The 11,685-nt window shown below is 38.3% G+C and overlaps 3 protein-coding genes across 5 annotated transcripts in view; 2 read left to right on the top strand and 1 right to left on the bottom strand.

Annotated features, from left to right (window-relative positions):
* The first annotated feature begins 2,401 nt into the window (after positions 1 to 2,401).
* Positions 2,402 to 6,538, top strand: mcat (malonyl CoA:ACP acyltransferase (mitochondrial)). 3 transcript variants are annotated; one of them, XM_060889636.1, is made up of 5 exons: positions 2,402 to 2,978; positions 3,858 to 3,945; positions 4,431 to 4,648; positions 4,752 to 5,176; positions 6,253 to 6,538. In XM_060889636.1, the coding sequence occupies exons 1-4, from the start codon at positions 2,562 to 2,564 to the stop codon at positions 5,163 to 5,165; spliced, it is 1,137 nt and encodes a 378-aa protein (XP_060745619.1). In that variant the 5' UTR covers positions 2,402 to 2,561; the 3' UTR covers positions 5,166 to 5,176; positions 6,253 to 6,538. The 3 variants fall into 3 exon arrangements, with proteins under 3 accessions (XP_060745619.1, XP_060745618.1, XP_060745617.1); XM_060889635.1 differs by having other exon boundaries at positions 5,479 to 6,538; XM_060889634.1 differs by having other exon boundaries at positions 4,752 to 6,538.
* bik (BCL2 interacting killer) lies at positions 5,439 to 9,044 on the bottom strand. The gene is made up of 6 exons (XM_060889638.1): positions 8,940 to 9,044; positions 8,810 to 8,838; positions 6,590 to 6,692; positions 6,282 to 6,422; positions 6,057 to 6,171; positions 5,439 to 5,855 (listed from the first exon to the last, which is right to left on the bottom strand). The coding sequence occupies exons 3-6, from the start codon at positions 6,682 to 6,684 to the stop codon at positions 5,754 to 5,756; spliced, it is 453 nt and encodes a 150-aa protein (XP_060745621.1). The 5' UTR covers positions 6,685 to 6,692; positions 8,810 to 8,838; positions 8,940 to 9,044; the 3' UTR covers positions 5,439 to 5,753.
* A 1,449-nt stretch (positions 9,045 to 10,493) lies between these two features.
* cfap54 (cilia and flagella associated protein 54) overlaps positions 10,494 to 11,685 on the top strand; it is a 28,727-nt gene continuing 27,535 nt past the window's right edge. The window contains exons 1-2 of the mRNA XM_060889225.1: positions 10,494 to 10,609; positions 10,919 to 11,024. Coding sequence (XP_060745208.1) covers positions 10,494 to 10,609; positions 10,919 to 11,024 — 222 coding nt within the window. The remainder of the gene's footprint in view (positions 10,610 to 10,918; positions 11,025 to 11,685) is intronic.

The following is an 11,685-nucleotide window of genomic DNA, read 5'->3' as shown; positions in this document are numbered from 1 at the left end:
GTTGCACTACTCTAAATGATTACCACGTGAACATTTTCAGCATTCTCATGCATGTTCTCTACTGGCCAGCAAAATACATTATGTCCCATCGGAAGACATCATAAGGCTCTCAGCAATCCCATAATTCAGTTCATAGAAGACATGGTGGACAGAATTGTTGCTCTGACTACAGACTATGAACTGTTTTAATTTTACGGTTCTGATGCACAGACACGATTGTGCTCAAAGGAACAATGAATCTGTAATTTGTCACCTCCTTCAAATCTTGACTTAAACACATGATCTTAAAAGCATTTTATTCAGTAATGACTATGAATTATTTAAGAGCTACAATAAATGTAGTAAGAAAGATTTGCACTCTTTGGAAAAACCCAAATGTTTTAAGGTTTGTGCAGCTTTGTGTCTTTGTCCAAATCACTGCTGTGCTGATATTCAGTACAACACACTTGTGATATTTATTAAATTAAGCATGCAGAAAATTGTTTGTTTGTACATTACCCCTTCACTGGTTTTGTAATCCAGTGCTGTCCGTTTCCATATGCCATTCTCCCATATGCTGGAGTTGCAGCTGGATTTGTCTGTAAGTTTAATTTCAAATAATTTTTCTACTGGATCAGAATCAAAGATGACCACTTTGCTAAATGATCACACTAGCGATTGTCTTTTTGTTGTGACTTCAGCTAGTTGGAATAGCCGAAGAGAAGAAAATTGACACTAGCTGGACACTGAGGACATTGACGTGAAAGGCTTCAGAGTCATTTGAGTGTGTATGTGAGGAATAGAATGCATGACCAAGCTGGAAGGTGCTGTGGGTTGTGATCTCATGTACACACTACTGATCACTTTTGATTCTGATCCAGGAGAAAGACGATATGTTAATGACTGTGTGGGAAAGAAGAGCAGCATGAAAAGGACACCATGGTACACATGTACCACTGGTGCCATAATGTGCAAACACACAATAATAAACATTTTCTGCATGTTTCATTTAAACAATATCACAAAATATACAGCAGTGATTTGGCCACTTTAAAACTAGTGAGATTTCCAGACTGCAGTTTTTTTTGTTTTTTTTTTATTTTTTTTTTTTACTAGTTTCACTGGAGCTCTTAAATAATAAAATTCATAGTTGTTCCTGAATTATATGTTCTTAAAGTTTTTCTAACTGTTAAGTAAAACATTAAGCAGTTAACATACTACCAGTTTATTATCATCATGTCTTTCTCCGTTGTGCACAATCCTGTTTGTCAATCAGAACAGCAAAATAAAAATGTTTGCCACAAAACAGCTGTTCATGTGTTAAATCATGCTCCTTAGTCAGAGTGACAATTCTATCGAACAATATTTACAGGTGAACAAAATTATGCGATTGCTGACTTACATACAAGACAAAAAGTCTTCATAGTTCATACGATTTCATAATTGGTGATTTAGATTTCATGTGTATTAATCATAATTCAACTCAAAAATTCTCACAGAACTTGCAGAACACCTTCAGCTTGCTATCTCCGGTGTCCTCACCAATGTTTTTGATCTCACACTCCTGACAGGACCTGTGTGAAATTAACCTATAACACAGCTGAGAAATTATTATTATTATTATTATTATTATTATTATTATTATTATTATTATTATTATTATTATTAGTGGCCTCAGAGCCTTTGAGATCTTATTTTTCTTATAAATGTCAGATTATTGGCTTTAAACAACCCATTTGTTGTGTTCATAATGCTGTTCTTGTGTTAAGATTCACAAAATGACAATTCAGATGAACACAAACCCAAAGATCAACATTCAATAGAAGCCAAATCAAGCTGGTAAACTGCAGTAATGGCTTAAACGCTGTGGGTTCTTGACTTAGGGAGTCTGATAACACTGAACATATAGTCATATCCCTCTGTCATCTTATATATATATATATTTTTCTTTCTTTACACTCATGAATCTGACATAGTGAGTCTCTGAACCTGAATCAAACAGGCAGTGAGCTTAAACATACAAACCTTAGAGCCATCTGCACATTTGGGATTCCCTTGTTTTTCTACAAAACATCTACATCAATCAGCATTAAAGGTTTTCCTATCAGAATATGGCTAGGATTTTTATATTTCTTCTTCTGTAATATCATAATTTGACCAATAGTGGGCGACAGAGTGCAGGTTTCTACGCCGTCTATCATTCATAGATAACACATATTGTTATATTTAGGTCCTCTAAATAGGAGGAAACGGTTGGTTTTAAACTTAAATCGTACAAACGTAATCCAGGTATAATATTATTAAGAATGACTAATAAATAAAAGTGCAACACGGTTGAGAACAGACCAGGAAGAGACTCCAGTCCACTAGAGGGCGATGGATGTGTTTGTTTACTACAGAATAAGAAAAACTCACACGTGGTTTGATTCCAAAATGATAGTAAAAGGTACAGGGTCTTATCTCTAATTTACTAAATGCTTTACAAATGCAGCATTTCTTTTATTTGTCTTAAGAAGTTTCTGTTATAAATGTTTATAATCAGGTAAAGAGTTTAAGAGTTGGATTTATAAACGCCTGCTGTCATGAGTTTGATAGCTCTGGTTCACTGTAGAAGTGCAGCATTAAGGTGTTTTTGTAGCAAGGCTGCTGTTCTTCATTGCAGAAAACTCAGTGATCATGTTCAGAAACTGGAGCAAACTCAGCCAGAAGAGAAGAAGCCGGTGGAGGAGAAACAGAGGGTAAGGAAACCCCCAGGGAAAGTGTCTGTGCTGCTGTTCCCTGGGCAGGGCAGTCAGTTTGTGGGCATGGGCAGAGGACTGCTCAAGTACAGCAACGTTAAGGACATGTTCACTGTGGCTGAGAAAGTGCTGGGGTATGACCTTCTCTCACTGTGCATGAATGGACCCGAGGAGGATCTGATGAAGACAGTACATTGCCAACCAGCTGTATTCATCACATCTTTAGCTGCTGTGGAAAGACTGAATCACGAAAACCCTGCTGTAAGTGTCCGAAAAACGACCTTTTATTTCCCCCTTCATCCTGCCTCTGTGCTTGAAATCTCAGTAGTTTACTCTTTTACCTGAAGTGACACACTATAAAACTCCAAAACAAGGTATCGGGTACAAAAAGCACTGAATAGTCCATCCTATTTGTTTATACACACTTTGAACTTTTAACTAGATAAATAGTGCTGTCTGAATTCACATTAGCTAAAAAGCACCACATTGTGCAAAACAAGGATTTCCTTTTAATGTTCTGTTGTTCTGAGTAGCCAAATTTCTGTTCTGTACATAAGTAAGTCATACATTATAGGTGTAATAACCACGTGCTGTTGGATCCCACCTGCAAGGTTTCCACACCCCATGGATTAGGTAAAGTGACATCCGGGCACTTTTCATCTACAACATGTTCACAGCACTGTTTAGTGCTTCCCCTGCTCACAATAACACGTCTGACGCTTGTGATGAGGTGTTTGTTTTAGAGCGGGGAAAAGACTAAAACTAGGTACTTGTAGGTTTGGAACTTGTGATCTACAGTTTACTTTGACTGTTTTATACTTTGACTGTTTGAAATGACCTCAATTTCTACTAAATAATGCATCAGTATATGTTTAATGTATACTATGCACTGTATAAAGTCATTTGATTAAGTCAGTTAAATTCACTGATTGTCAAAATGTGTGCAGAGGCTGCTAAATAAATTTTCTGTCACAGGTAATTCATCACAGTAAAAATAGTTTTTTGGTGGAAAATAGTCATATTTTTATATAAATATAGAAAATAACAGCTAGAATAACTATTCCATTGTCCGTCTTGTCTGAAGAGGTGACAGTTGGAGAAAAATAGCAGTCAGGTGTAACCAAGTCTGTCCTTCCTCAGGCAATAGAGAACTGTGTTGCTGCTGCTGGTTTCAGTGTTGGGGAGTTTGCTGCTTTGGTATTCTCTGGTGCTATGGACTTTGCTGAAGGTAAGAGTAAAGCACTTGTTTATTTTCCAGGAAAATGAAATCTTGATGGGGCACGGTGGCTTAGTGGTTAGCACGTTCGCCTCACACCTCCAGGGTTGGGGGTTCGATTCCTGTCTCCGCCTTGTGTGTGTGGAGTTTGCATGTTCTCCCCGTGCCTCGGGGGTTTCCTCCGGGTACTCCGGTTTCCTCCCCCGGTCCAAAGACATGCATGGTAGGTTGATTGGCATCTGTGGAAAATTGTCCGTAGTGTGTGATTGTGTGAGTGAATGAGAGTGTGTGTGTGTGCCCTGCGATGGGTTGGCACTCCGTCCAGGGTGTATCCTGCCTTGATGCCCGATGACGCCTGAGATAGGCACAGGCTTCCCGTGACCCGAGGTAGTTCGGATAAGCGGTAGAAAATGAGTGAGAGTGAAATCTTGATGTTGTATGTAAATCTGACCTGCATCAAGATTGTTATTTTAGACTAATGGCAATGTTTTGTGTAGCCCTTTTTGCAGTGAAAGTGAGGGCAGAAGCCATGCAGAAAGCCTCAGATTTGACCCCAAGTGGAATGTTATCTGTAATTGGTAGACCTCAAGCCAATTACAAATATGCCTGCCTTCAAGCTAGAGAGCACTGTCGTTCTCTGGGTATACAGAATCCTGTTTGCTCCATTGCAAATTACTTGTTTCCAGATGGGAGGGTCATTGCTGGACATCTTGAGGTACGAATTAGCCCTTTATGAGCTGGAACAACTTTAGATGAAGCATTAAAATGCAATGGGATTCAATGACTGCAACACAACTGACTGTTCCTGCTTTCCCCAGGCCTTGGATTTCCTCCAGAAAACCTCGAAGCAGCTGCATTTTGTTCGGACGAAGCTGCTGCCAGTAAGCGGGGCTTTCCACACAGAGCTGATGGAGCCAGCTGTGCAGCCTCTGAGCGAGGTGCTGCGCCAGATACAGGTGCGCCGGCCTGAGATTGCAGTCCACTCGAACGTCGATGGAAAGCGTTACATGCAAGAAAAACATGTGCAGCAGCAGCTGGTCAAGCAGCTGGTGTCACCGGTGAAGTGGGAGCAGGTGATGCATGAGATTTATGAGCGGACACGTGGACAGGAGTTTCCTAACACATACGAAGTGGGACCTGGGAGACAACTGGGGGCTACACTGCAGAAGTGCAACATGAAGGCATTTAAGAACTACACACACGTTGATGTGGCACTTCCACAAGACGATTGAGAGACATTTAGGTAAATTTTCGATTTACCAACTCTTAATGGGTTTGGATATTCAAGATCATTCTGTTATTTTTTCAGAATTCAATGAAATTGTCTGTTGGCTTGTTTCACTTCTTTTAGTCTTATCAGTTTACATTATAACATATTAACTTTAGTGGTGCTGCATTTGTGGAAAAATGGTGTGAAATATTTAACTTGAAGAAAGACAAAAATAAACGTCAAGACATTGTTTTTTCATCCTGTTTTCCAAACTCCGGAAGAAAAAACACAACTGTAGATTCCATCCAACAACTTTATTATTATTTGCATTACAGTAAAAACATCAGATTGAAAGTCCAGCTTCCTATAATAGTATAGCAGTTCTTTTAGAAGAAGAGGTGAGAGCATGAACGGCCCAATTAACCAGCAACAGACCCTACAGTAAACCAACAACGGCATCAAACAACTTACAAAAATCGTGTGAACCAGCACTCAGGTAGAAAACAATCATATATAAAATTATATAAAAAATGAACACATATAATTTTCCTTCTTGACCCATTCGAAGACCCGCCAAAGACCCGCTCTTGGCCTTTTTCTGGATGGTGCCTTAAATCTTGGTTGCATTAAAGACAGTTGCAGCTAATAGCAGTGCAGCAGAAGCTAGGAAACATTTTGTCTTGCAGGACCAACCAGGAAAGTGTGGCTTTACCTGCGTGAAGAGAAAATAGAATGTCAGTATTCAATAAACAGCTGCAATCAGAATGGAGTATTACACTCATTTCTAGGTATCTTTGGTCTAGATGGAAACTTTTCCTAAGCGGTTATATTTCCTATTTGTGTACAGTACCTTGGCTTTATACTACACATTCTACCATATCCTATTATTATATTTTAAATAATTCGCTCTTACCCAGTTGATCCACTTCATAGTTCCCTGGCAGGCTTGTATGTGCAGCTCTGGAACCAGCCTGGATGCTCTTATCATCGGCATGATCTTAGACCACTGAAGGCTGCCAATGATCCTCCTGTATTACACATTTAACACTTTGTTTCTTGCTTTTATCCTCAATAAATAAAACAGATTGCTTTGTGCTTCTCGTTCCTAGGTAATGTATGCCTAAAAGTGGTCATTTACCTGTTGAAGGCTCTCCAGATCAATATGTTCGGACGAAACTGCCAGTCTAGGTGTCGTTGCTGAGGGAGTTTCTCCCTCCACGTGCTGTTCAGTTCATCTCCGATCTGAGCCAGCTGACGACCAATTTGCTGAGTAGCTCTCCTAGAACAAACAATTTGTATCATCGTAAGAGTTTAATTTGAATGATGTCATTCTACACAGTAATCTGCTCCATAACATGAGCCATCTGTAACAATAAAAAAAGCACAATGCCTACACTTTGGTACAACTGAGTAAAATGGATTTGGAGGGGTTTTTATTTTTCCTACCTCATGTTGATCTCGGAGAGAATGTGGTTTTCCACCTCGCTAGGTCCAGCCTGAGGGGAAATGGCACTGCTCACTTGTAGTGCTTGTTCCACCATTTTATATTCTAAACAGAGAGAATATTTTATATTTTATTTTTATCTAAACAGCATCCATGCATAGTAAAGCTGTGTATCAGTTTCCTTGTTTTCTTTTCAATCTGTTTTAAGTGGTTATTTATTACAAGTATTGTTGGGTTGTACTGTGCCCTTTGTGGTTGATTTTTTTTTATGGCTTTCAACGAACTTGTTCTCGCCATGTAAACATGGAGTCACATGACTTGTCAGCATACTGGGTGTGTCCTTTGTGTTGCCAGTGGAGAGTGAAAAGATGAGCTCATCCACTGTAGGTTCCAGTTCCACACCTTATTAACTGCTGTTATTACTTTCGATTTTCCAATAAATAACTTTTACTGCTGTGTCCCATAACAAATCAAAAATATACTAGTTAATAACAGTCAGATTTCGCTATCATGACAACCGAATGATGAGGAAGTGGAACCAATAAAAAATACATAGAAAGTATACATTAAAAAAAGAATATAATGCTGTTAAATTATAATTATATGCAATGTACTCTCACTGAACATTTAATAGGAACTCCTGTACACCTACACATTCATTAATTATTATGTAATCAGCCAATTGTTTGGCAGCTGTTCAATGCAAAAATCAGGCAGATACAGCAAGAAGCTTCAGGTAATGTTCGACCGTCAGAACGAGGAACATGTGATCTCAGTGATTTTGACCGTGATATGGTTGTTGGTGCCAGATGGGCTGGTTTTAGGATTTCTATAAATGCTCCTCTTCAGGAATTACCACACACGTCAGTGTCTCGAGTTTAACATTACAGAATGATGCAGTAAAGAAAAACATCCTGTGAGTGACAGTTCTGCAGACAGAAATTTCTTGTTGATGAAAGAGGTCAATGGAGAATGATCAGACCGTTTTTAGCACACAGAAAGGCTACAGCAACTCAAAGTACAACATGTTAAATGTTGAGGTGGCTGGGCTACAACAACAAAAGCCCATGTTGGGGTCCACTTATGTCAGTCAAGAATAGAAAGCTAAGTGTTTAGAGGCTCACAAACTGAAAACTGGAAAAATTAAACTTGTTCTGATGAATCTTGATTTCTGCTGAGGTACATAGATGGTAGGGTCAGAATATGGTGCCAATAGCATGAATCCATGGATCCCACTTGCCTTGTGTTAACAGTCAGGCAGGCAGATTCCCTGGCATTTGGAGAATGTTTTCTTGCCACACTTGGCCTGTTAATACTAAACATTCATCGCCTGAATGCCACAGACTATTCAAGTATTGTTGCTGACCATGTACATCCTTTTATGGCCACATTTCTTACCTTCTTATGGTTACGTCAGCATGAAAACACCCCATGACACAAAGTAAAAGTCATCTCAAAGTAATTTCATGAACATGATAATGAGTTCATAGTTCAGCTCTCTTCACTGGATCAATCTGAATTCAGCAGAACAGCTTTGGGATTTGGTGGAATGGGAGATTTACAGCATGAAAGTGCACCTAAAGAATCTTGTTGCAATCATTTCAACATGGACCAGAATCTCAAGAGAAGGTTTCCATTCCATGGTTCTCATGGAATCCGTGTCAGGAAGAATTGGTGTGTTGATACAAATTTTAGTGTAGTGTTCATCATAAATTGTTCCTAATAAAGTGTAAATACATTGTGTAATGCTGTGTGAGCAGCCCTTTTGTTCGCGTGTGTTCCTAGATAAAAGCTTAATGCAAATATACATTCAAATCAGCCAAACTGTACAGAGCTGAGTAAACGAAATAAACACATTTATACATGTTGTTTTTCCCAACTAATGCACTAAAGTATTAATGTTTAAAATGTCTTATCCCATACACATTAACTTACACCTGGAATTATATTTGTAGTTGGCTTATTTGTTTACCTTCACCCACAATCTGCTATAAAAACTAAAAAAAGATTTTCAAAATGATTGTTGTCATCAGCATTCAAAACTCTATACTGGTATACATGCTTCATGTTAAACACACTAAATCAATGCCAGTCTCATAATAAACACCAATTTGATGTAGTAGCCTGATGAAAATGGAACAACAGCTTATAGTGACAGCAGCCATCTTTGTGTTGTCTGACAAAGGACAGGTTACAAAGGCAAAAACAACATATACACGTACCTCAATTGTAGGTTAAAATGGACGCCGCCCTGTAACACAAATATCCATTATCAAATGGAATTTAAATTATTACATTCATTTGAACAATTTTAAATTGAAATAATACATATATATTTGCAGAGTCACTCACAGCAGCGTCCTTAATGGTTTTCGGTTACAGGTGTGTGTCTGAGCAACAATAAAACCACGCCTTTAGGAGTTTTCCTTCCTTGAGGGACGTGCAGTCATAATGAACTGCGTCCACTAGAGGACATACTCCATGTCGTCACTGAGTTCTTTCTCATACATAAACAAATAGTGCATGTCTGAGTCATGTTTGTGTTCTTTCGACAAGCCAAAGCACTGATGTTTGGACATAAAAAGCAGACACAAACACTTTATCTCTAAACATTAACCAATTTATTGTTTTATAAAGATAATGTTTTAATGGTTGGGATTGTAGAATGTTCAACTTTCACTTTTAAATGAAAAATAATGTTTTATTTAACACCCTTAAATGTCATTGAATTTTAACTGCGCATTTCCACACAGCACATCTTGAACCACAACCTATCTAAAGAAATGTTGAGCCTATGTTCTTAATGCTTATATTGTACATTATTGTATAAATTGTGTTTTCTGACCTGCACAGAACTTTGGATACAGAAAAACACAATGTGACTTTGTGCAATGTTGATGTTTGGCTGAAGACAATAAACCATCTGTCACGAGTCTTTCCATCAGAGAATGTCACTTGCCAACAGGCAACAGCAACACAGGGCATCATTATGTAGCATATATTAAACCATTAACACAGACTGTGTTAATGCATTTCAAATCACAGGCTCGTATTACTGCTCAAAAGTGCTAATAGATCGATCAGATGGAATAGATCATGCTCTGAAGCTAATAATTGAGTTCATTGACATGATGAAGCTTTAAAGAGTTCCCAGTGTCAGTGATTTGTAACTGTCAGTATTTTTTCTGTCAAGAGATCAGTTTCTGGTTTTCTTATTAATCTTAAGATTAAATAAAAGAGAGGCTGTTGAAACTGTTCACAGGTACTAAAAATTATACAAAGGAAGAGACTGGACAAGCTGATCAGGAAGGCCAGCCCAGTCCTGGGGATTCCTCTGGACACTGTACAGGAGGTGGGAGAAATGAGAATGGTAGCAAAACTATCATCATTGCTGGAGAACGACTCTCACCCCCTGTATGAAACGGTTTCATCTCTGAGCAACTCCTTCAGTGACAGACTGTTACATCCTGTGTCTGAAGGAGCGATACAGACACTTTTTTTCTCCCTGCTGCTATTAGACTTTACAATCAAAGCTGCTCCCAGTGAACCAGTCACCATAATTACACACTGTTATTACTGCTTAACCACAATAATAACAATAACAAAGTATTTAACCAACACGTGCAATATGTCAAGGTATATATCAATAAAGGTATATCTTATCTTATCTTATCTTATCTTATATAAGAATCAGAATCAGAATCAGAAAGAACTTTATTGCCATGTATTTGTTTGTCATACGCTTCCAGCACACAGAGACAGAAACAACACACAGGCAATAAAAATAAGATGAGAATAAAAAAATACACATATGTAAATACAAACAGACAAAAAAAAATCGAAAAATAAAAAAAAGTAGTGACCTCAACTAACGTGTCTCTGAACCTGGGAGGTTACCTCTCCAAGATGGCGGCGCGGTTGACGTACCGCCTCAGCGTATACCTGTGCATCGCCACCGCGCATGCTCGTCTCTATAGCAACATTAAGAAACTTTTGCCTTCCAGTTTACGCCGATGTTTACGGTTCGAATAAAAGATGCAACCTTTAAAAGCTTCAGATTATGGAACCTTAGACAAATCAAATCCGGTCCTTTCCGCTTTTGAGAAGGATTTAAAAGATTTTAAATCGTACACAAAGAGGATTCGTGAGTCTTTAACCTTCGACCATTTCTCTTATTCAAGAGGGTAAATACATTTGGTGTATAACTTAATGCACTTTCTTTATACATTATATACATAAAAGTCATCTGGATTGACCTCCTTAGTTTAAATATAATGTACATTTACTTTATATGTTTTTTGTTTTGTTTTGTTTTGTTTTGTTTTTTACAGATCTTTGAAACTTTTTGAAATCTGGAAGAAATATGAACCTCGTCTCCCAAAGCCTTATTATGAGGAGCATCTGCTGGATACTGCAGATTTTCTTTTCGAGACGAAAGTAAGCTGACCAGATATGAGTGGATGGTGGATTGTTTTCATTCTTAACACAGCGAAGGCACTAAATGGTAGTGTGTTGCTGATACGAGACTATCGTGCTTAGCAGCATTACTGGATGTGTTAAAAGAATAGTCACTAGGCATGAGGAATGGGACTCCAGCCCATCACTGGGTGTCATATGTAAACATTTACACACTTGTTCACACAATCATTCACACTCAGAGGCAATTTAGAGTCAAAAACATCCACTTACTGTATGCCCATGTTTTGGAGAAGTGGGAGGAAACCCAAACAGACCATTCACTGAAACTCCACAGTGACAGTAACACAAAGTCCAACTTAAATGCTAGAAGATGCTTAAAGCAAATTTTGATAGATTTTGATTTGTATTAAGTTGCACGAGTAATGTACAGTGATTAAAAAGCTGCTTCAATGCACTCTATTATGTTGACTATTTCAAAGCTCTGTTGAGAACGGTCCATCAGGAAAACAGTATCTAGTTTGCGGTGATTCCATGGTGCCTTTTGAAGTAATTTATACTGATGCATGTGTCCCTTAGTGACACTTGATTTCAGATTGCGCAGGAAACCCTTTCACAATCACACTAAGGAATGTGTCCTAGATTGCACGGGTTAGTTTTGAAAACACAAGATCAACTATCA

The sequence above is a fragment of the Tachysurus vachellii genome, chromosome 16, assembly GCF_030014155.1.
Source record: "Tachysurus vachellii isolate PV-2020 chromosome 16, HZAU_Pvac_v1, whole genome shotgun sequence".
In the NCBI taxonomy this organism is placed as follows: domain Eukaryota; kingdom Metazoa; phylum Chordata; class Actinopteri; order Siluriformes; family Bagridae; genus Tachysurus; species Tachysurus vachellii.
Note: the sequence above shows the minus strand (reverse complement) of the source record. Positions and strands in the feature narration are given on the sequence as shown.